General features: G+C 40.9%; 1 protein-coding gene across 1 annotated transcript in view; it reads left to right on the top strand.

The window, feature by feature from the left end:
• EDARADD (EDAR associated via death domain) overlaps positions 1–25,268 on the top strand; it is a 55,619-nt gene extending 30,351 nt beyond the window's left edge. The window contains exons 5-6 of the mRNA XM_037510383.2: positions 7,939–7,984; positions 21,685–25,268. Coding sequence (XP_037366280.1) covers positions 7,939–7,984; positions 21,685–22,067 — 429 coding nt within the window. The 3' untranslated portion in view covers positions 22,068–25,268. The remainder of the gene's footprint in view (positions 1–7,938; positions 7,985–21,684) is intronic.
• The last annotated feature ends 685 nt before the right edge of the window (positions 25,269–25,953 follow it).

Here is a 25,953-nt window from a genome sequence, read left to right as displayed (position 1 = left end):
TCAGTTGACCTGCTGTCCCTAGCTCTGGTCCACACAGGCTGTGAGAGGGCTCTCGATACAGAGTTTTCTGGGCATTGAGAAAAGGGAGAGGGAATTACAAGGTGGGGTAGGGTTGGGATTAGGGGGAGGGGTGTCACTAGAATAGAAATTACCTGTTCTATGCTGTGAATTTAGGTGTTACTAATCTCTCTTGGCTTTGTCCTCCTTCATTCTACCCGCCCCTCTGTTTGCCTTCATTTATTCACCTTCCCAATAGTCTGTAGAGTTGACCAGCCCATGTATAGTAAGGTGATCAAGGCTGTTACATTAGAGGAATAGACACACTAGCCACCAGAAAGTTAAAATTAAGTGAGTAATACCAGGTAAACTTGACTAGGGTCTTTCAAAGCTGTCAACCATTTTTTTCTGTTTATTGATACCCTAGACAATTTTGCCCATAGCAGATAATGAGTTGATTCTCTCTCCCATTTGCTACTTAATTTCCTCAAGTTGGGTCATCTTACTTTTTTGAACTAAATTTGTCCTAGACAGTGATCTCCCAGTGACCTTCCTCTTCTCTGTGCCAATGAAGGGAAAAGTCACATCTTATAGCTCATTATCACTGGACATGAACCCACCACTCATACACCAAAATCCTTCTCTGACTCAGTCTTGTCCCTTTTTTTTCTTCCCCTTCACTCACTCCCTCTCCCTATAAGCTTAAGTTTGTAATAGCCTCCACTCATCAGGTATTCCCGTGATGCTTTGGCAGGGGATCTTTGGAGGAAATTATCTTGCTAAGCCCTAAGCTTTAGTGAACCAGGACCACCTGCGTTCTGTTTTTGATTGCTGGAGAAAACAATAAAATGCAAACTGCCATTCCTACTACACATTTTTTTTCTTTTTTTTTTTTTTAAAGATTTATTTATTTATGCATACAAGAACTGGGGTACAGGCCAGAGATGTGGGGGGGCAAGAGGATTCACCAGAGACAGAGTGGGGAACAGAACAGACTGAAACACACTACTGAGGGGAGCAGCGGGCAAGGCAGGAGAGGTCTGCTTCGCCATGTGGGTTGCTTGCTGGCCAGCTGGGGATCGAACTCATGCTGCAGAGGCTGTGGATTGCTTCATAGTATGGTGCTTAACCCCTTGCACCACCAGGGAGGCCCCCCACTACACATTTTTACTACTCCACTACCATCATCATTTCAGAGCATTGAGTATATTTTTCCTAAAATGAACTTTCCAGAAATGAAATTTAACTTAGTTTGACTTAGTTTGACTTTTAGATCAAGAAATTAAATATTTATGGTAAGACCTATACCAGTTGAAGGACAAAGATGTTTTCTTTCTAGTACTTAGTTGTTATTTCTCTGAAACAACATGAGAAGTCAGCTTATTAATCATTAAACTGTACAGTCCTTTATTTTATCTGCTCTAATTATTTAACTTAATGGTGTCTGTTCTCATCATCATTCAATACTCTATTGATAGTAGACCTTTGAATTTCATAAGAGGGTTGAATTTCACATGAACTTCCAGTTGGTGGGGATGTCAGGATATAATCCCATTCGCACACAGCTGAGACCGTAAATTGATACAACTGCAGAATATTATTTGGGGGCATCTATTAATCATTGATATAGCAAATGCACTTTAAGAACTTGATCCTACCGAAACCAGAGTGGGTTTGGAATAGTTGCAGATACTTACCCGTCGGTATTAACTCGTTGAATACATTTTGGTACTTTAACATGGTTAATACTGGTAAACATTGAAAAGAAGGGAGATCACCAACCTTTAAAGATAGCCATAATATATTATTAAACAAATAAACAAGTTGTGAACTAATACGGTCTAAAGCTGGAGAAAAGTCTCTTTGTAGGTTCCTCTGACTGAGGAATCAGGAAGGATGTGTGCCAGTGTGTCCCCAGAGGTTACAGGGGATGGAGGTGGGTTAAGATGGGAAGAGAGATTGAGAGAAAAATATTCTCCTATCTATTGATGCTTTTCAAAAAAATAGGATTTTGTATACTTTTGGGCTTTTTGTGCTTTTGGTCTACTTTCAAAATTTAAAAAAAAGAGTACTTGAATAAATCATCTGAACAAGTAGATAGTATTAGGCCCAATAAACTTTGAAACTTGAAACCAAGTGGTCTTTCTTTAGCTACCACGTAATTATGCATCACAGGAAAATTATAGACAGAAGTGAGGAGTTCATGAGTGCACTGCCTAATCAGGTAGCCTTGGTTTAGTCCGTGCTCCAGCATTGCTTGTATCCTAAGTTCTAGGATTTGGTAATGATAAAAATCTAAGCAGAAATTCCTTGCCTGTCTGTAATAGCCATGTCATCGTGTTCTACTTGTGTTGACACATGTGCACCCGTTAGCTCCTGCAAAATGCTCGTGATGTTACTGAACAATAATCAACTATAATTCATACACAAAGGGAAAACCCCTCCCTCTTTCATCTTTGAAACAAACTGTAGCAAAGGTATGAAATTACAACGGAACATGCCCTGCCTCAAAGTTGCAGGAACAGCTACTAGGCTTTGACCCCCACTTCAACTCCAGAAGTAGCAGGTCTTCCTTGTAATTGGATAGAAAAGTCATTGAAGAAAAGAAAGAACTAAATGTACACAAACCCACAAGTTTGCGCTCATCCTAACAAAGCAATGCAGCATTTATCTCAAATTTCCTCTCCATATTTCATTTTTCATCTTCAGTGAAACTTTCTATGTTCCTGAGGTCTCAGTTGACTTCTTGCCTACTTTTTTGCTCCCTTGGCATTCTGTCTCTGCCTTTTAAACATATGATTGTTTGTGGTATCAATATTTATGCACATCTCTCTGTTCCATTCCTGGATTGTTACCTTGTCTGCAATTCCTAAGACCGAGAGCAGCCTCATATACTGAGTAGTTGCTTGATAGATGTATCCTGAATGAAATACATTAAAAAATTTATTTTATTTATTTATGCATCTAAGAACTGGGGTATAGGCCAGAGGTGTGGGGGTGGGTGGGTGAGAGGATTCATTAGAGACAGAGAGGGGAACAGAACAAGCAGATTGACTGAAATACACTGCTAAGGGGAGCAGCAGGAGAGAAGGGAGAGGTCTCCTGCACCATGTGGGTTACCTCCCTGGCTGGGGTTTGAACTCCTGCTGCAGTGGCTGTGGACTGCTTCATAGTGTTGTGACTTAACCCCTTGCACCACCAGGGATGCCCCCAGAAATACATTTTTTAAAGTCAGTTTCTGGAGTATGCTTTCAAATAAATACATAGGCCCAGTTTTCTAAATGTATATTATAATACTTCATTATAAAATAAAAATAGATGTAAACAGCTACTACAATAATAGAAATTAATTTTCAGGAAAAAAAATGCATATAAATGGCTCTAGAAAAATCCAGCTGGAGACTCATGGTCTAGTCCCAACATCTAGAAATGGATAATCAATGAACATGCTCAGAAGTGTTATTCAGAGACTGGGTCTGTCTTGGGAATTCATGCCACTGAAAGCTGCTTGGGTTTCGCTGGCTGTGTGATGGGAGAGTGTTTGTAACAGTCCAAATCCATGCTGTTGTGCCATTAAACCCCTGTTATATTGTCTACTTAAGCATTTAAAATCCTATTTTCAAAGCCTTTACTAAAATGTTTTCATAAAGCAGAGATTAAGCTTTAGCATTGCTTGTTCTCCCAAAGAAGTTACAGTTTACCCTTGAATGAGGAAATATGAAGGGGTACCAATCCCTAACCCCTCATCATCACCCTCCCCCCAGCATCAAAAATCTCACTCCTCAAAGCTATGTATAGTTGTCCCTTTGTTTGAGGGGAATTGTTTTCAGGACATCTTTCTCCCACCCCTTGGATACCAAGTCTCCTGTAGTCAACCTTAGTAACCATGGATTCCCCAACCTTGTATTCAACCAACTCATGTCCCAGTCACTTGAATCCCTGAATATGGAACCTGAAGATAGAAAGAAATCCGTGTCTAAGTAGACTCTTAAAGTTCAAACCAGTATTATTCAAGGGTCAGCTGTAGTTAAGTAATTTGATTGTACCTCAACTGTGTGGCCTCCTTCTCAGACTCTTTGCCTGTAATTTAGGTTGCTGCCACTAGGTCAGCCATGATAATTTGTTTTTGTCTTCATGGTGGTTTCCAGCCAGACTTATGCTAAAATTAGGTTAACCAACCTGTTATCTGTTTTCCTACTTAGTTATCCATTCCCCTTAGCTTGCAAAATAATAAAGATGGCACTCTTTATTGATTAGGTCTAAGCATAGACATTTCAAGATGGTACTAGACAGTGCAGAAGAGTCTGTTGTACAGAAAACTACTCCCTGGGTACCACTCAGTCCCTTCACCATCAATATCAGAGACTCTGGCCCATCAGTGTGTCCCCACATGGAGGTGGCTCTTCCTTAGCAGCGGGTGACTTCAGCTCCCTAAGCAGATTGACTACCAGCTGGTACCAGCTGGTAACTTAACCAAAGTGTAAAATTAGGGTAGCCTAGCCAACTTTCTTTCTACTCAAAGAATTCTTGGCAGCAGTTAATACAATTGCCCACATATAAGGTAATCCTCCTGGATTCACAATGGGGAAGGTTTACAAAAGGGGGCTTTTCTTTAACCTAACTTGAATAGACAAAACACTGGTGTTCCACTTGGCAGTGCCTTCACATTTCCTAAGGAGAGTGAAGATAAATTTTATGTGATAAAATACACATAATATAAATTTTATGTGATAAATACACACAATATAAATTTTATGTGATAAAATACACACAATATAATTGTACCACCTTGACCATTTTCAAGACCATAGTTCAGTAGCATGAAGTACATGCTTGTCCTTCTCCACAACCTTTTTATCTTCCCAAACTGAAACTATATCCATGAAACACCAACTCTCCATTCTCCCCTCACCTCACCCCCTGAAGACTATTATTTCACTTCATGTCACTTGATTTGTCTCCTCTAGGTAACTCATATAAATGGAATCATAGAATATTCGTCCTTTTGTGTCTGGCTTATTTCATTAGGACAACATCTTGAAGGTTTGTCTATATAGAATTTCAACATGTTGGAATTTCCTTCCTTTTTAAGGCAGAAGAGTATTCTATATTTTGTTAATCCATTTGTCTGTTGATTATTTTCATCTTTTTTTCCTTACTAGACCTTTCTGTTTTGTCATATAGACCTAACCCTACCTACAGAGCATTCTCTTCCACAAAACCAACACTTAATATTCAAATTTAATTTGAATTAAAGCAAGGATGCTGAACAGAAATCTGTAGGGTTCCAGTGGTAGATTTTAACTCCTAGGCATTTGGAGGAGCTAACCCATGAAAGCATAATTTGGCCAGCACAATTTTGCCTTCAATATATTATGTATTAGTTATTGAGAAGTCTGGAAAGAATGAGGGAAGGAAGATGGGTAGAATTGAGAGATGGTTTTAGGTTTTAGTTGACTTAGAATAAGAGAGACTAAGATATGCTTTAAGGTCCGGGGGTAGGATGCTCTGAGGGAAGAGGATAAGCATGCAAAGGAGAGGATAGAGGAGAATCATTTTAGGACCTTGTCTCATTTCCCCTGCTATCTGGGTTGCTCACAGCTAAGCCCACTGCTTTCTTATCAAGACTCTCTTCCTGGATCTGTTTCAATGGGATCAATAAGTGCTCAGGCTGCAGCTTGTTAGGCTGAACACCTTTCTTTCCTTTAGACTCAGATCCAGTGTCTTAGGGATCCCATAGGCATGGAAACTCCATGCCCAAGTCACAGTTCCTCAGTACAGTCGACTCCAGTTCCTAGAACTGGGCTTACATTCACACCACCAGCCTCTCTCCTGAGGATTGGCATTGGCTTGGGTGTCACCAAGTTTCATCTGCCCAGATTCCCTCCTGGTATATGTGCCCCCCCCCCACTTCGTGATAAGCAACTGGAGCCCACAGCTGCACCAGCTGTTCTGGAGCCATTGCAGAACTTGCCACAAATCTCTGCATTCAGTGTCTTGTCCACAAACCGGACCTTTCTACCTCTGTCCATCTCGGACCACTGCCCAGGGAAATTTGGTCTTTGAGGCAAGTCCTGTGTTGTAGGAGGTGGACCCATTGCAGTGATTCTGAGCTCAGTTAAAATGGAACTAACATTTTTTGAACACAGCATTTGAACTTAGTGCTAGAGATATAAAGACAAAAAGATATGGTTATATATATATAATGTCCCTTGTCCTTGTCTGGTTCTGCCCAGACACTGACTTTGGGAATGTCTTCTCCAGGTTGTGAGAAATCAAGTCAAATATGCCAGGTACCGAGTTTTAAAGGAAAGTCCATATTTCAGCAAGGACCTCAATCGCACCATAAAATCTGTCAAGTTTTAGCATTTGTGTCTCTAACTCCACCTGAAGGTCCTGTTTCTGTTTCCTTGGTTCAAGTTTCCAGTTCAGTGAGCAGAACCGCCACTGTGTTGATAAAAGAGCATGCCTGCCGGGTCCTGCTGGAGTTGCGCAGATGTGAAAAGGCAGGTCTCTACACGACCTGCTGAATAGTGAATAGCGGCCCTCACATGGCAGAACTTCTGGGCTTAGCCTTGTAAAAGTAAAAGGTTGCACAGAGAGATATTTGTGTTCTTTCAGAGATTTCCTGTAACTTTTACAAACTGTATATTCATATGGTGAGCAGGTTGCTTTTTTGACCAGTAAGGACGGTGGCAAAAAGTGAGGCTCAAAGAGAAGCAAGAAATATTTAGATGAATTAGGGGGGAAATCCAGCTCTTAAGACAGTGTATCCTCCTTGTGTGAGAAAAAAAAATTAGACTTGTAATTAGACAAATATATACACTGCTAAGACCTGGGAATGTATGAGCTTGGATTGAGGAGAAAGGCTTTTTAGCAGATTCAGAGGAAAAAGCTGTTTTAAATGTCTGATATCAGGCAGTTAATACATGATTAAGGGTGAAACTCTCAGAGCCTTGAGAATGTAGAACACCTTAGAAATAAGCTGATATGTCAGCCACTTCAGTATACAAATGAGGAATCAGAGTCCAGCATTATTAGTAAGGCTGAGGTTATCCGTGTGGTAGGACTAAAACTCAGGGCTTTTGACGCAACTCTAGCGTTGTTTCTACAGTGCTGTTGACAGAAAAGGTAATATTAGCTTCTGAAGGGATTTCATTGTGTAAAGATGAATTAACAGAAACAAATGTGTCCTGGGCTAGTCTCCTCTGCCAACTTCATATGAAAATACCTACACATGCCTGTGTGTGTGTATCTCTTTCTCTCTCTCTCTCTCTCTCTCTCTCTCTCTCTCTCTCTCTCTCTCTCTCACACACACACACACACACACACACCCCATCCAAGAGAATCAGTAAATTCTACCATGTAGCATATCTATAGCAGAGACTTAATAAGATAGCACCCTGGTCAGATAGGCAGAAACATTACTTCTCAAGAGGTTTGAACCTGCTTTTTAACAGTTTTTCTTTGTAATTTTTTAATGTATACTTAAAAATAACAATTGGTAAGGGAAAGAGTTATAAACAAGATTGATAAGCAACAAGCCTAGCAAAAAAATAGAGAGGGACTAAAATAAGAAAAATAATCCAGAAATGTGAAATAAAAAGAAAACAATCACCTATTGTTGCATGCATTGATACATTTAAAAAAACCAAAATAAACAAACAGGGTAGTAATTCATTTAGCAAATATTATCAAGTGCTTCCTGTGCCCTGTGGACACTGTTCCGGGCAGAGGGCTTCCAGCACAGGGGCAAATAGAGAAAAACTCCTGCGCTCCAGAAAAAGATTCAAAATTCACTATCCATTAAGATACTGTTCTTAAGACCCATCTCCCCCCAGCCTCAGGTTTGGGTGGAAATTTAACTAAATTGGAATATTGGTAATATCTCCATTCACATATGGGTATGATTTTAATGAAGGTTGCTTTTTTGGTTTTTAGGGAGAAGAAAATGGCTTTCCAGACAGTACTGGAGATCCCCCTTCAGGTAAATGATTGACTCTAAAGGTGTCTGGGCTTCAGTAATAGCTAGCATGGCTCAATTAACGATAACTTGAAAATGTTTATCATTAACTTTTAAAATCTGTTATAATTAGATAAACTGCGAGACGACATGCCATGTGAATTTCAAGGAAATCTTACAAGATTTCACAAAAGCCTTTCTCTAAGGGTACCCTGTGTTGCTCATGAGGGACACAGCAGGTTCTGAATTGGACAGGTGTAGGCTTGGCTAATGGTCAGAAATGAGAGAACCCTCCCTCCCTCCAACTGAGCATTGGCAGAGAAGCTTGCGAGGTGGAAGAGAGCAATGGGATGCAGGCAAACCACAAGTCAGGGGCAACTCAGCCATCTCTGCCTCCATTCTCTGTCTGTGGCTCAGGCTCTTAGGTAACCCAGCAGCCCCTCCTGACACTGGGCCCTGTGCTACTCGCCACCCCTTCCCTGCTTTCAGTGCATTTAGTCAAAGCAACGTTCACGTATATCTCCCTCTCCCCCCCCCTTTTTTTTTTTTCCTATTATACGACAGAAACTTTGGCAGTGTTTAGATCTCTTTTCAATCAATCATGGAGGAAATGAGGAGTGAGCATTAAATTGGCTACCAAAATAATCTTTGTAAAAAACAGTAAAAGCTCTCCAGTGTTTTCGGTACCTTCTAAAACACATACTGAATGACCTAGTCATCCGGGGTTTGTTTGTTTCTTTCATTTTTCATTTTTAAGGGTGCATGTAGGGAATTCACAGCCCTCAGGGTAATCTGCCATCAACTCCAGACTGTCCAAGTCACCATGCTGAAAATCAGAACAAGTAGTACATAACCAGCTCCACCCCATCCCACCCCCAGAAACATGTTAGAAGCAGTTAACTCTGGGTGGTGAGATTCTAGGTGATTTTTTTTTCATCTAACTGATTTTTATTTATGAAAGACCCACTCTTGTCAGGCTCTTCAAGGAGGCCATGAGGCAAAAGGACAACTTTGAGCATAGAGGTTGGCATTCTGTTTACAGTTCAACCATCGTCCTGCTGTATTTAGAGAAATCAAGGGAGAAATTGGGTTAAAGGGATTTCTAGGGAGACTTTCCACCAGGTTTCACAGCTCTGACTGAATGGCTACGGTGCCATCCAGATACCCCATTAGAACTTGCCTTCCTTGAACCATACCCAGGGGCCTGGTCACTGGATAGTAATTATTCCTCTTGCACAAATGCTGCAGCTGACAAGGTCAAATGAGAGCCACCTGGCTGGGTGGAGGGGACATTATCTTGACATACAAACAGAAGTGATTTTATTTTTCTTACATTTTTAAAATTTCTAACATGAGCATCAGAAAAATCTCTCCCTGCAAACTTTAACCTGCAATACGCATGTATAAATAACACACCAAGAAATCTGTAAAAGGCCAACTGATTAGCCTGGATAGCAAAAATATGAATTTTGTGCATTCAGATGTACTCATCTGAATTTTAATATTTTCTGTAACATGAACATATTTCTCCTCTTAAAAAGTAATCTATATTCACACTTTTTAATGACTAATATTCCCCACACTGTGAAATGGAGCTAATGTGAAATGGAGCTACAATTAAAATTTATAAAGTAAGTTTTTTGGGAATATCTATAAAACCTTAAAGGACCCTTATAAGTTAGAGTCATTGTTAATTAACTTTAATCAAGTTCTGGTTAGTGTCCATTTTTTTTACTTGCATTGAAATGAAATGGATGGTTTTCAAAAATAAACCTTTCACAGTGATAGCTGATAGTATTATTGAGAACAGAAATTGTGCTGATGAAGGCAACATCTCTAGCACCTAGCCTGGTGGTTTTGCACAGAAGCATGTTGAGGTTTTTCTTTGGTCAGTTTCGGGAGTTTTTCCTAAACAAGTAAATGAGAGACATTGACCTAATGGCTTTGCTGGAGGATGAACTGGCAAGAGCAGAACCATATATTTCCTCTTTGAAAATAACAACGTAAGATTTATTTTATCTTACCATTTTACTTACGGCCACTAATTTAGCATTTACCAGGTACCAGCCTTTCTCCTAATCATTTTACAGACATAAAGTTTTTATGGTGACTTATTGCATAGGTCTAACAATTTTCTTCAGCAGGTGGTTGCAACAGAAACAGCTCTGGGTCACGTGACTGGTGCTTCTTTACCTGGGTCCTGAGTGGGTCAAGCCCAGGGCCTGCCCCCAGCTCACCCACAGCCACCACACCAGGCTGCTTCACTATGACTCAAATGCATCATCTGCGTAGCACATATGGGGAATGCTTGAGTGTGATGGTGCCCAAGGTGAAGGTCAGCCTCCCAGCTATCTCAGGCAGAGTCTTTAGCTCTAACAAAACCCAAGGCCCCTCCCACTCCCTGAAAGTCAGCCTCTGAGCTCTGAAATACCTTTCACAAAAGCTTGTTACTGTTCCCATCAGACCCTGGGGTCCTAACACAGAAACTAGCTTTTATTTAATTCTTGTGATTTGAAAACCTTACTTATCTGTGATCTAGTTTCTATCTGGATACAATGAGCAGTATAGGGAAGACAGTAGATATGGGCTCCAAGGTAAAAGAAGGATTAGAAAGAAGTGAGGAATGTGACCAAGGAAAGTACAAGAACACAAGTCCTTATCAGCTTCCACTGGAAAAGTGCCTTTTGTGAAATCATTGAGACATTCAAGTTTTTACAGTGTTTTAATACAGTTTTTTTTCAAAATGAAAACATTTGGGCACTAATGGAGTAAGGCCTCAGCTGTTTAAAAAAAAAAAAAAGAAAACCCCCAAATTGTGAAATAATATACCTCTTCTTATACTCCTGCTACTGGTGGTCATTCTCACCTGCACTGAGGCACTTTTTGCTCTTGTTCTCAATACTTGTTGGTTTTTCAAGGGTGGTTTTCTGCTGATCACACATGACTCAGACTCAGAACATGCCTTATTGAAACCTGATTTCTCCTTAGAAATGAATGTAAGAGGGGGCCTCCCTGGTAGCTGAGGGGGTTAAGTCTCAGCACTATCACCACAATGGCCTGAGTTCAATCCCCGGCCAGGCAGCTAACCCACATGGCACAGCAGACCTCTCCTGTCGTACCCGCCGCTCCCCTCAGTAGTGTTTCAGTCGATCTGCCTGTTCTGTTCCCCAGTCTGTCTCTGGTGAATTCTCTCACCTCCTATACCTTTGGCCTCCACCTTAGTTCTTCTACTCAAAGTAAAAAGAAGCGTATGTACGATAGGATTTTCATTTGTTTTCAAATTACACCCACATGACACTTTAATATATTTGTGTCACCTAATTTCAGAATTCAAATTCATGTAAATTTCTATGCTGAATTTTAACCTGTGTCCCTGACAGTTTCTTTCGTGTGGTATCTACACTTCAGTTCTGTTTGAAGACAAAACTTGAGGCCCGGCATGATTCACTGGCCGCTAGATTCATCCAGTGTGTCATTTACACTCCCCATGGCTGCTGCCAGCTTGATAGCTCCTTAAAAGGATGTTGTAGGGAGAAAATGAAATCACATTGTTTTCCCCTTCATTTATTAAGAGATCAAACGCCCACCAAAAAAGCCCTTGGGTCAGTTTCTGAGTAGATAAAAAATACTACTTCATCACTTTCCAGCTCATAATGTTTAACTAACTACCTGTGATGAATAATGTGGTGTGTGTGTGTACCCCACTGATTTATCAAAGCCGTAATCTGGCACTTTAAGTACATTTATTTCCAACCACATTGGAAACCACACACAGAAAAATGTATGACTTTACACCTTTAATAAACATAGCTGCAGAAGTATTTGACTTGACTTTGACACTCGTTGGTATTTGGCAGCCTCCAAATCTGATAATTTATAGACACCTGGGATAGAGTTATTTTATTTCAGAACCACAATAGGTTGCTATCTGCAAAGTTGCCAATATAAAATGTTTACTATTTAATTGTTTGAACTAACTCAAGACCTAGTTATCCCCGGGAACATTATTATAAATGATCTGAGAGCTAACAGTGGTGCAGAGCGCACTGGAGGCAAGCACCCATGTGGTAGGTAATAGCTCTCGAAAAACCAGAGTGTACAAGATAAAAGAGTACCTCCCCTGCAGGGAGACACATTAAGTCAATCTGTGATCCACTGCCAACATCCTGACTGGAGCCATTTTCTAGGCTCAACTAATCATGACCTTTGTGATTTCTGAATCTTGTTCCAGTTCACAATTAACTGTTAATTGACCTGGACTTCATAACCCGCCGAACTTAAGTTAGGCTCTACACTATGGACATGGGCTATTTCTTACAGTGGTTTTATTTATTTATTTTTTTAAAGATTTATTTATTTATTTATTTATACAAGCACTAGGTACAGTCAGAAGCGTGGGAGGGCGAGAGAATTCACCAGAGCCAGAGCAGGGAGCAGAACAGGCAGATTGACGAAGTACACTGCTGAGGGAAACAGCGGGTGCAGCAGGAGAGATCTGCGTGCCATGAGGGACCCTCGCCGTGGGCCAGGTATATAACCAACGCTGCAGAGGCTGCGGGCAGCCTCGCAGCCCAGCACTCAACTGCTGCACCACCAGAGGAAGCACTCTTATGGTGGTTTTAAATGATGTGGACATATCTTGTCGATGAACAAGATTATTCCTGAGCTCTTCCTTAATTATATGTGAGCATGAAGATGAGGAGTAGGGGCAGAGGCAGAAAACATCCCATAGGAAAATCCATTCATCTACTTTTGTGTACTGGGGAAACATCATCTGTCCACAAACTCCCAGTCACCGCACAACATGATATCTCTAAAAAAAAGTGACTGTGATTCTAAAAATTTAATCTTACCAGCCCCTCTAACTAAGGAGTTACTCTGTAGATGCATTTAAGGCCCTGGTTTTCAATCCTGGCCACATATTAAGATTCCCAGTGGAGATTTAAAAATTTCCCATGTCCTGCCTGCACTCCAGACCAGTTAAATAAAGACCTCACTAGATAGGACCAGACATAGGATTTTGTAAATGGGCAGGGGGAGACTTCCATCTTGCAGCCAAAGTTAAAATCTCCTGCTATTTTAAGAAAAAAGCTGTTGCTTATGATCCTTCACCGTCAGCTATTAATTCTTTATTTGTGCTTATGGTGTGCTAGGATGAGGCTTTAATGGATGATTTCATTTAATCCTCTCCACAACCTAGATCTAGCTATCCCTGTTCCGAGAGTGAGCACACAGCCTTAGCAAGCTCAGTAGCCTGTCCAAGTTGTACACCTGCACAGTGTTAACTGGTATTCACAGTCAGTTGGCGTGCCTCTAAGGCTCACACTGTTAATCTCTGTGGTACACAGAGACTCCTTCTCCATAGCAACCAGTAATCTTCCTTCTGTCTTGTCTTTCTTAGCACTAAAAGAATTTTGTTTGATTTGAAAATTTCTAGATAGTTCTTCATTGGCTAGTCAGAGGTTTCTAATTTTACTATTTTTCTGTTTATGTCACATTCTTTATTCATCTGATTTAATCAACATACATTATTTTTTTAAAGATTTATTTTATTTATATAAGAACCGGGGTACAGGTCAGATGTGCAGGAGGGTGAGAGGATTCACCAGAGACATAGAGGGGAACAGAACAGGCAGACTGACGAAATACACTGCTGAGGGGAGCAGCGGGCAAGACAGGAGAGGTCTGCTCGCCATGTGGGTTGCTCCGAGGCTGGCGGGGATTGAACCAGCACTGCAGAGGCTGCTGTCAGCTGCACAGCGCTGTGCTCAACCTCCTGAGCCACCAGGGAGGCCCTAATCAACATATATTATTGAGCACCAACTGTGTGCTGGAAATGAACTGTGACATCAGGCACCAAAGTTTCATTTCTCTTCAAGTTTGTGTCTTGGGAGTGACAGGCAATAAACAGTAATAAATAAGTAGGCAACTACATATGATGGTAGAAACCTTGAGTAAAATATACAAAGGTGGAGAGAGAAGGAGAGTACTTTAGCTAAGAAGCTGTACCAAGTCTTTTATGTCAAGGAGCTACCCAGTTGGAGTGCTAAGGAAGGAGACTCCAGGGAAAAGAACTAGCATGTGCAAAGGCTGAGGCAGGGCTGAGAATAGGGACAAGAGCAAGTAGTGAAGAGCAATGAAAAAGGAGGCAAGCTGGGAGATGTCAACAGAGATCAGACTATGTGGGGACTCTTTTCTTCCCTACCTCTTTGAAAAATAAATATAAATCTCCACATCTTTAAATTTACCTAAAACTTGACAAAAATGCTCTCTGCCCGGGCCTCCCCTGGTGGCGCAGTGGTTGAGCGCTGGGCTGCAAGGCTGCCCGCAGCCTCTGCAGCGCCGGTTCGTTCCCCCGCCGCCAGCGAAGGTCCAACAAAAAAGAAAAAAAAAATGCTCTCTGCCATTAACTCATTTAATTTATCCAATTTAGAAATTATTATCATTTCCCCTTTATGGATGATTGCAAATCTATAATCAATCCATCCTTTTGTATTTTAAAACTAATTCTATACTATTTACTGTCAATATGGATGAGGAATCTGAAATCCTTGATGTTAAATGCCTTGAGAAGCCAAGTTCTAGGAAATTGGAGCACTGGAATTTGACCAGCCCCAACAATACAGATTCAGAATTGGGGGCACTCAGGATTCTGCTTTTAAAGAACTTAGTGCAGAGCTGGTTATACATGAGGTACTTGATGCATAATAATTATTGGATGATGACAAACCACTCAGAAATCTGGCCCCGATGAATCTTTTGATAAATTCTTCCTTAGTTTAAGCCAGTATTCAAAATAAATTTAGTATTCAAACTAAATTTACAAAAAGCAAGTTTGTCTGGAGTTTTGGCCTCGAAGATAAGAAATCATTCTAAATTAATAGTGAGTTCTGTTGTCGCTTTGCATCCGTGGAAAATAACACAAGAATCAAAATGATAAGTGAGGACTCTATTAGAAAATCTAAGAAACTTTCAGACAAAGCTAACTTCTTTCTTTAGTAACCCTCTCATTTGTAAATCTACAATCAATCCATATTTTTTGTATTTTAAATTCTAATTTAAAATATATATCAAATTAGTATTAAATTGTATATATATTTATTATTAAAATATATAACTATTTTTATACTATTTTCCATCAATATTCATCAGCAAATACCAACAATATTTTATTTTATTGTTACTGTTACTTCTATTAATTCTCTCTTTAGGTTCTAAAATTCCTGAAATAATAACAACATATCTTGTCTCCTAAGAAGAAAGCACAGGTCTCCTCCCTTCATTCATTTAGCAAACAATTTTTGAGAAACTGCTGTACAACAACCCTGTGCTTCTCATCAATTTGAAAGACATTATCTAATACCCCATTTTTCTCCATTTCTGATGAAAATTTCTTTGGTCCCTCTCTCTTCCCATGACACCTTCTTCCCTGAGGCAGCACCCAGTCTGTCCTTTCAAGTACACTGTCACGTGGTCTCTGTTTAAAGCTCAGCAGGATAGAATGTATTTGATAAAAAAAAAAAAAAAAAAAAAAAAAGATGTTTTCCCACTGCAGTCCCCCAGAGAGCTAATTATAGTTTATGATTTTGAAAGCAAACTTCCATTCACCAGTGTTAGCAGATTCCAGTTCAGTAGGTGGTTTGTCATTTATGTCTTTCAAAATACAAAAGGGAAATATCAGTGGGCTTTTGGCACATCGTTGATTTTAAAACAAACTGATATATGATCAATGGATTTATTCAAGGAAATAAAAGCCTTGCATACACTAGAAGGCTTAAACAAACCTCACAGAAAACTTGCTGATGTTTTTATTCTTGTTGGCACTAAAGGAGAAAACATTCCAACACTGACTCTTAACCACGGAAATGCTAGAGATGGCTCAAACAATATACTTTATCTGGTACTTACTCGTTTAAATCCGACTTTATTTTTTTTTCTGTGACTTTTGAAAATATTTTAAAACTATTCAAATAAACATAATAACTACAGAAATTGGGAACTATCCATTGTTACCATTTTTGTTATACACTATTTCCAGATTTTTCTCTGTTCCTGTGAATGTATGATATATGCTTTACATGAATATGAATGACTGTATTATGTTTTACAAAAACTGAATTATACCTATACCTGCTTTCTTTTCCACTTGACAAAAATATTGTTCATTTGACCCTATATTTAAATAAGGTCAAAGAAAATTGCAGAATTTCCCTTTTATCCCTCTTTTAGTGAGACACCAGCTTCACCATTAGAAAGTCTGTTTCTGACTTGAGCATGTCAAGCAGACAGGGAAGGGATGTGAGATGACAAGGTGGGGCGAGTCTGGGGTTGTGGGGCGGCTGGCTGCAGGAAGGAACCATGGGATAGCAGTAACTTCGTTTGGCCATGCAGCTGCAGTCTTACTTCTTTACACACCTTTACTAATACATCTGAAGAATAACTCTCCCTCTACTACACAGAAATCTAATTCAATATTTTAAACTCTAAGTAAGGCATGGAACATCCGGCAGAAGGATGTGGATCTGTTCTCAGGTCCTTTAAGGTACAACCAGACAGAATTATCTCACTGCAAGGCAGAGAAAGGAGAGGCCAACAAAATGATAGGATTCAGAGAGAGATGGCATTCTGGATCTGAGCCTGGGGGATTTCATGGAAGGGGTGAATCTGAAGTGGGTTTTAGTGATTGGGTAAATTTCATTTGAGGAAAGGAAGTTCAGTGAGAGGGAGAGGGAAAGAGGACAGGAAAGTGATCAAAGAGAAAACACCGGAAAAGCCTTGGTGGTGGAGAAATAGAAGGTATACTTTTTCCAACCATGAAATTGAAGAGACTTTTTTTTTTTTAAAGATTTATTTATTCATTTTACACAAGAACCAGGGTACAGGACAGATTGTGGGAGGGTGAGAGGATTCACCAGAGACAGAGCGGGGAACAGAACAGGCAGACTGATGAAATACACTGCTGAGGGGAGCAGCGGGCGGCAGGAGAGGTCTGTGCACCATGTGGGACCCTTCTCCGGTGGCCGGGGAGCAGCTGGGGATCGAACCAGCGGTGCAGAAGCTGCTGGCAGCTTCGCAACCCTGCGCTCAACCTCTGCGCCACCGGGGAGGCCCCTGAGGAGACTTTTTAAAACTAATACTTGGTGCTCACAAAGGTGAAGTGAGATCTGTACCATCACTTTACCCCGGTTGGGGTGTAAACTGGTACAGCCTTTGAGTCTGGAAAATAATTTGGGGCACCTGCATTGATGGCCTTAGGATGCTCACATTTTAGGCTGATGATCCCATTACTGTGTGATGATTAAAGACATGGCCAAAAAGCCATATGCAAGGGTCTGCATCGATTGTTAGTCATAATCACAAAAATTTGGGAACACCCTGTGTTCAATCATTTATACAAAATCCATAAACCATATACATAATTTCTACATTGTGTACACTAAACTTATATTAGTTTTTTTTTTAAGTTACTTAAGCTATATATAGAAATAGAAAAAAATAAAGTTACACATTGTCTCTTCAGGGATGGAGTAGTCCAACTTGTCTGGAGCATAAGTTTTGTTAAGAAAGTCATGGGAGGGCCTCCCTGGTGGCGCAGGGGGTTGAGCGCCACACTGTGAAGCCGTCCACAGCCTGTGCAGTGAGGGTTCGATTCCTGGCTGGCCAGGGAGAAACTCACATGGCGCAGCAGACCTCTCCTGCCTTGCCCGCTGCCTTGCCCACTGTCTTAGGTCCGTCTTCCTGTTCTGCTCTCTGCTCCGTCTCTGGTGAATTCTCTCACCCTCCCACACCTCTGACCTGTACCCCAGTTCTTGTATTAAAAAATAAATAAATAAAATAAAATTTAATAATAAAGTCGTGGGAAATAAAAGAGGCAGAGTAGCAAGGAGAGGACATCTCTGGTGGCACAGGAGTTAAAGACAGCGCTATCAAGCTATTGCCAACTACTACAGCACAAATTCGATCCCTGGCTGGCCAGGGAGCAACCCACATGGCACAGCAGACCTCTCCTGTCTCACCTGCTGCTCCTCTCAGCACTGTATTTCAGTCAGTCTGCCTGTTCTGCTCCCCACTCTGTCTCTGGTGAATCCTCTCACCCCCTGCACCTCTGGCCTACACCTCAATTCTTGTATGCATAAGTCAATAAATCTTTATAAAAAAAAATAAAAGAGTATCGAGAAGAGCTTCCAGGGCAGGTGGGATGCGGTAACACCTGGAAGGGACACAGTGAAAAAGACTTTAAGAACGCCTAGGCACTGTAAGTAAGTGTAGAGGACTGGGGATGTTTTGGGGGGTTAGGAGATGTTAAGTATAGGGGATGTTATAGGTCCATTGAGTTAGAATTGAAGTCTGGACATTGAGAGGAGCTTTCTTGTAGTCTGTTTTGGAGTCCAGGCAAGTACGCAGAGCCAACCATTCATTCGTCTACTCATGTATTCATGCACTCATCTGATAAGCGTTGGCTAAGCATTTACTATATGCCAAAGGCTGGATCTTGCAGATGCAAGAAAAAGGAACTTTCACTTTAGTAGAATTTTGTATAAGCTGTGGCAAAGGGAGGAAATGACCAAAGGAAGTAAAAATGGAAGAGAACTTAGGGATAAGAATGGATTACAGGGCCTCCCTGGGGGTGCAGGCAGTCGAGCACCGCACTGTGAAGCTGTCCGCAGCCTCTGCAGTGCCACTTCAATCCCAGCCGGCTGGCGCAGGTCCCACATGGCGCGGGAATCCTCTCCTGTCTTGCCTGCTGCTCCCCTCAGCAATGTATTTCGTCGGTCTGCCTGTTCTGTTACCCGCTCTGTCTCTGGTGAATCCTCTCACCCTCCCACGCATCTGGCCTATACCCCAGTTCTTGTATAAAAATAAATAAATCTTTTTTTAAAAAAAAGAAAGAATTACAGTACCTTCTAGTAATTCCCAAGGACTAGGCTGTTAGACAGGCTGGAATGTGGGCAAGTCAGGAAGACAAAAGAGAGAAGTTCACCAAGATAGGGTGGGATAAGCCTCAGGATATGGGGCTTGGCTGTCCAAGGGGACCCCCCCAAGAGGACACTGCTCAATATACAGTGTCCATGGGGCAAAAGATTTGGGGGCCTGGTTCCATTAGTAGCCATATTCTGGGGGAGCTGGAGTGTCTCGTACTAGCAGCAGTACGAGGGCCAGGTGATCCTCAGTCAGGTGGAAATCTGCTTCTCTGTTCCGGATTTTCCTGCCCAGTCAGAACTGGGCTCTGGACAGTGGTTGGGGTGCAGGAAATTGGATCCAGTGTCTGAAAGGTATGGCAGGAATTAGACTGGGTCAGGTGCTGCTTGAAGCCATAGAAGATGAAGATTAATATGGTGAGGCATGCGAGCCAATAGGTTTTGAATTCTGCTTCTGGAAGTTTAACAGTAAGTAAAAAAAGAATAAGGGAAAGTGGCTTCATAAAGTTATGAAACCAGAGGAGACTGGTTTGAGGTTCTTATTTTTTATGATAGAGGAGTTGAGTCCTACCCATAATAGTAGGTAAAGGAAAGTGATCAGTTGAGATGGGTGGCTGGACAATGAGGGGAAAGAAAGGAGGTATTTGATGAAAATTGCAGAGAAGGTGGGAAGGAGTAGACTCTAGATGTCATAAAGCATGGCAGAGAGGAGACATGCCCCACTGGTGTCCTCTCTGTGGTAAGGTAAACAGTGTATTTGTCAATGTAGCAATTGTTGGGCCTCCCTGGTGGTGCAAGGGGTTAAGACACAACCTATGAAGCTATCTGCAGCCTCTGCAGCACGAGTTCAATCCCCCGCCACGTCGCTGACCCACATGGCACAGTAGACCTCTCCTGACTTGCCTGCTGCTCCCCTCAGCAGTGTATTTCAGTCTGCCTGTTCTGTTCCCCACTCTGTCACTGGTGAATCCCGCACCTCTGGCGTGTGCCCCAGTTCTTGTATGCATAGATGGAATAGATCTTTTTAAAAAATGTATTGTTTTAGTTATCACAGAACTATAAAACCACAGAGAAAACTTGGAAAATGGAAACATAATCCTATCATCTTAACAATATTTATCATTATTTTTGTATATTTTCCACAGTAATATTAGCACATAGTTCTAATAACAGAGTACATACATTCTTTACACCTTGAATTTTTCATTTACTATTATAGCATAAGCCTTTTCTAGGCAGCTACTACAAGTTTTCATAATCAATGAAATAATATTCCATCAAGTAGTAGCAATCATTTATTTCACTAGTCCCCTAACTTTGCCATTCAATTTGTTTTAAAAATGGATAATATAAATAAGACTGGAATAAAAAAAATCATATATTTTAGATTATCTCTTTAGATTGGATTCCTGATTGTAATATTAGTAAGTCAAAGAATATAATAAACATTGTTTTTATGGCTGTGTGTGTGTGTGTGTAGAACTAGGGTGTAGGCCACAGGTGTGGGGAGTAAAAGGATTCACCAGAGAGCAGAATAGGCAGATTTTTACTGAAATACACTGCTAAGAGGAGCAGTGGGCATGACAGGAGAGGTTTGCTGCACCATATGTGGGGTAGCTCCCTGGCCGGGGATCGCACTCAGGCCATTATGGTGATAGCGCTTAGACTTAACCCCTAGGCCACCAGGTAGGCCCTCTTGCTATATCTTAAAGTGCTGGGTCTCAACCTTAAAATCACCTAAGTGACTCCCTTTTTCTCAAATTCTTTACTTTCATAAATTGGGAAATTAACAGCTTAGTATGGTATAAAGGTCGTCATAATCTTCCAGAAATTTCCAAGTCATAGCATTTGGCTGTTCAAATCACTGGTCAGAGATGTCAGGAGAGCCAGTGCTCTTGCAGAATTTGAGTTGCTCACATTGCCATGTTGTGTAGACACTGCTTACAGCTTTATTATAAATGACTTGCCAACACCTCTTGCCTACTAACTTCATCCTCCTACTAACACTATTCCTAGCCTACAATAAGGCTAAAGATGACTGAGTAAGGAATGTTGCCCTTCCTCCAAGCTGGGGCTCTCTTTGGTGAGCCTCAGCTCAAAAGCCTCCTCCTCCAACCCACTGCACACACCTCAGGGTGTTGGCTCCACTTCAAAGGCAGCCCCATGGGTGAAGAAAACACAGATAAAGGCAAAGGATGATAAGGTGACCATAAATTTTAAAAATAAATTTGCTGGTATTATCAATGATCACTCATTTTCAAATATGTATGTGGAGTGGATATTCCAGTTTTTGTGTTTTGGACTTTTAAAAAATACCTTTAAAGAATTGTGCAATCCCTTATACTCTAACATGCTGTGTTTGGCATTAAAAAGCTATCAGAGCTGACTCATAACTCAGAAGGAATAGGATTGGAGTGTGGGCAAGTATGGGCTGGTTTGTTCTTGAGACAGCAGAGTCTGACCCCAGCGGACAGGTGATCTGCCCCAGATGTCTCTGCTCCTCAAGGTCCTCATCTCACAAATGCACATTGTAAGACACAGAGAGTCTTGAAAAGAAAGAGAAACCAGCCTTATAAAATCTAACTGTTGCTTCCAGCAAAGCAAACCATCCTTGGCTGTAAGGAATAATACACTGTTATGTGGACATAAAGAAATGAGTAGCCTAAATTATTGCTCTTTAAGACACACTGTTCTGTACTTACACTGATGCCATTCACAATTTCATGGAAAAATAAAGGATAGAGGAGATGATCGCTTCTCTTAGACCGCCTGCTGATATGTGGACTGTATTGTTTGTTCCTGCAGATGTAAGCAATGACAACTCCTGTAAGGAGAACTGCACCTGCTCCTCCTGCTCACTCCGCGCCCCCACCATAAGTGACTTGCTCAATGATCAAGACTTATTGGATGTGATCAGGATAAAGTTGGATCCATGTCACCCAACAGTCAAAAACTGGCGTAATTTTGCAAGCAAATGGGGCATGCCCTACGATGAACTGTGTTTCCTGGAGCAGAGGCCCCAGAGCCCCACCTTGGAGTTCTTGCTCCGAAACAGTCAGAGGACAGTGAGCCAACTGATGGAGCTCTGCCGGCACTATCACAGGGCTGATGTGGAGAAAGTTCTGCGCAGGTGGGTGGATGAGGAGTGGCCCAAGAGAGCGCTTGGAGACTACCCCAGGAACTTCTAGAGCACTTCTCCTGCCAGTTGACTTCTTTGAACATTGAAACAACCTCGGGTTAAGGAGAAATGTGAATTTGTTCTTTTTTAAGCGTTTAGGATAAAAATATGGATTAGTGGTTTTTCCCAAAACTGGTGGTTTTGTGGAGGAGTAGGCTAAGTTTTGGGGGTAGATTTTCATTTGTTTGCTTTTGCACATCTGTTTTAATTTAATATTTGATTCTAGAATTGGGGAAAATATTTTGTGGGCTCATAAAGACCAACACCAAAACCTACAATCAGAGTGGATTCATGCCGTAGTGTCAATAAAATTACCCTCTCCCTTAAATACTGCTGAAGGTTGACATAGGAGCCAAGATTGTTGATGGACCCAAACAACCATCATCCATGAGATCCTTCATGATCAACAACATTCTTAAGCTTAGAAGAAAACAACAAAGAGGTGTTGCCTGCTTGTTCTGATTGTTATTTGTTGTTGTTATAAAGTACTTAGGTGAATTAATGGAATATTGGTATTATGTGTGACACCCTTCAGAACATACGTGCCATCTTTTTTATTCAAATACCTTATTACCTGTGCACTATCAAAATGACATTTGCTCAAGTGTCTTTGAAAGAAATACAAAAATGGCCTTGGAAAGACAGAGTTAAGAATTAGTAGGGTAATAATAAGCACCATGGGGAAAGTATTTGAGTACTTACACTGCCCTTTGGTTACCCAAGACTTTTGAAAATTAAAATACTGACTTTTATGTCTTTTATAGAAGTCTGAGTGTTTCATCCATGATATGAAACTCAGTTACGAAAGAAACAAAGATCACCTGACTCATAGGTGAAATGTACCACCTCTGGCACCTGCTCTCCTGGCTTAACCAGGCCCATTAACACTACACAGCAGTTGAGCCAAGGAGGAATCTTTACTGCAGGGAAAAAAGAGCTGTATTAAAATCCAATTTTTAAAGGATTTTAAACCTAATAAATAATCGGACTCAGAGAGGGAAAGTATGGAGAAGTAGCTATTGAAGAGATCAGACTTTCTAGGCTTTCTGGGAAAAAGGTGAGAGAAGGCAAAGGCTACGTTCAACAGTTTCATAAAAGTGCTATTTGGTTTTGGCTATGGCTGTAGAAAATTAAATCACAGCATTCATTTTGGCTCTGGTTGTAGAAAATCAAAATACTCATTCTGTGTAAGTTCCTGATTAAAATAAGCAAAAATGATGAATAACGTGATTGGCATAAAAGGAAAATGAGGATTAACTGAAAAGAAAGTTAATTTCTAAATCACCACCATTTTACCCTCACTAACGATTACAGCAGTTGGTTTTTTTTTTAGTTTGCTAATATATAAAGTCAACTTCATCATCAAATATAAGCTTTAAATCATGTATGATTTTAGCAAAATCATGTATGAAGACGTATTCATCCCTTCTGATTCCATGTTAATCACACCCAGTTCATCTTCTCTTGTCAAATTTATCAGATAACTGTCAGATTTATCACAAGATGTATTTTAAATAACAGCCAGTAATAAAATGTAGAGATTTTTAAAAACAGATTCTTTTGCTAATTGATATCCAATGAGGTGCTTGCTATTTATTTATTGTCAGCCCTGTCCCAGGACTGTACAGAACTCGGATGGGGATTCTAGTCTTTGAGGAATTTGATTTTACATACTATGTTCTCATTATGCCCCACGTAACATGGTCTCATTTGTTAGCCCCCAATTTACTGCGGGAAAGTAGCCATGCATCTTGGCATTCATTATTAACGTTTTAGGGAAATGGAACTAGAAAGGTTGTGGTTATTTCGCGTTGTGTGGTAGCAGATGCCCGCAGTCCCATGGTCGTCCTGGTACCATGCCACCCCCTTGGGATACAAGGAGTGGGTCCCCCACTGACCAATGTCCTGCTAACTTCTGCCTGTCCAGCTGCCACCAGAAAGTCCCTTCCTTCCCCAGGCTTCTGGGGAACTCTCTCTCCTCCTTCAGTTAATACTTCCCTTCCTCCCTCCCACAACTCCAATTCTAACTCAATCCAGTACCTGCAGGAAGGTTCTGTGACCACCACAGAGTCAGTGGGAGGGGGGACAGGGAAGAGATGGAAGGGAAAACCCCTTTCTACTCCCTTTCCTCAGCCTACTCCTTTGTCCTCCCATCTCCAGGCCTCAACCTCCCCCAGACAGAGTCCAAAGAAAATAACAGGTGGGACCTGCTCCCCCACCCCCAGCCATCATTTCCATTGAGGGAGGATAGGAAGGGTGCCCATATTTACAGAGGATCCCCCCACCTCTGACTGACAGGGTAGAAGAACAGCTAGAAAAAGATCACTTGAGGGAGGGGGGTATGGCTATGACTCCCAGCCCCCAGCCCCAACCCTGTCCCTTTCCCTGCTGCCCTGTGCACTTCCCTAATCGCCCAGGTTCTCAGCAAAGTGGACCTCAAGCTATGTAGAAGTTTTTTAAAATTTAGTATAAGTTCTCAGTATCCCAGATTTAAAACCTGGAAAGTGTGGCAGAATTTTCACATGGAAACATGGCTATACATGGTGACTAGGTTCTGGGTCTGTTCTGTCCTTCAAAATTTTCTTGATTAAAAGTTGTTCATGGGCTGGCTTAAGAGCACTGGTCCCTATTAGCACTGCTTCTGTGGGACACATTTCCAAAATTCCAAACTCAAAATTCAAATCTCAAAGCTGACTTTAAGTTGAATTTATCATACACATCTTAGACATGGCTACTGAGCTTAGCTTTGATTAAGCTTAAAATGTTAAGACACAGAATTCAGGTGGATCAGACCTGGGCAGGGCTGACTGTGTACCTGTATCTTTAAATTCAGGAATTACAGGAACACTGTGACCACAGGACCTTACTCATCTCTCTATTTGTCATTATTTCCAAAGTCTTGATTACTAATTATTTTTACCACTGGCTGCAAACGTTTGATATTCACACCATAATTGCATGGGGGAAGTGGTGGAAATGCCCCTGGGGTATGGCCAGGGTGAAAGAGATTTTCTTTTAATAGGGAATTTGATAAAAATGGTGTTTTATTTTGACTACCATCATTTGCAGATACTAACATCTGTATCTATTGGCATATACCTTAGGAAGTGCTTAAATTGTTAGGAGCTTAAAGTGTTGGACCTTAAAATGTTTGGCAGGATTTCCCATTAACAGTCAAGATAATTTGTATGAACAAGTCACCTATTTGTGTGACACTAAATAATAATGATTCAATAACAAAAAATTCTTGAAACTAGACAAAACGTGCTGCACTTCGTTTTTTCCCTTAGTAGCAATTTTTATGTAGTGCTGCCCTCTGCTGGAATATATAATTAATGCACACATCCTTTCTGGTCTGGCAGCTGTCCTAAGACCAGCTCAGAACAAATCTATTAATTATTGGCTGCATGTTAGAGCCCTAATAACTAGCCCACTAAGAGATAAGAAGAGAGCAATTATTTTGTCACTTGCCCGATATAAGCAGGAGGAGGTTCGTTTTTATTTGAATGAGAATAATGTGAAGATTTCAGTTCCCTCAAGATGCCCATTCCGGCATCACATCATTCAGCTCTCTATCAAACATCAACTCTAATAACAAGTCCATACTCTCAGAATTATTTCTAAACACTCTAACCCCCTGTAGATTTAGGGTTAACCATGTGTGGAAATTTGTTCCAGTTTTAACATCTGGGAAACAGCAGCTATCATGTAAAAAGGCAAAGGGATTAGTCTCCCCTGGTTATAGCAGATATTGGCCAGGAACACCAGACTTACCTCTTCCTTTGTAATATATAGCACATGAAAATATGTTCTCTTAAACACAACATTAATAGCTAAGGTCCCCTGCTTTTCTTTTTTAGGAAAGTATTGATGTTTCACTTAGTTTTGAGCCAAGA

This window comes from Talpa occidentalis, unplaced genomic scaffold (genome assembly GCF_014898055.3).
Source record: "Talpa occidentalis isolate TD23 unplaced genomic scaffold, MPIMG_talOcc4v2.1 talOcc4.14, whole genome shotgun sequence".
NCBI classification, from domain to species: domain Eukaryota; kingdom Metazoa; phylum Chordata; class Mammalia; order Eulipotyphla; family Talpidae; genus Talpa; species Talpa occidentalis.
The sequence above is the reverse complement of the archived record's forward strand: the minus strand, read 5'-3'. Positions and strand labels throughout refer to the sequence as shown.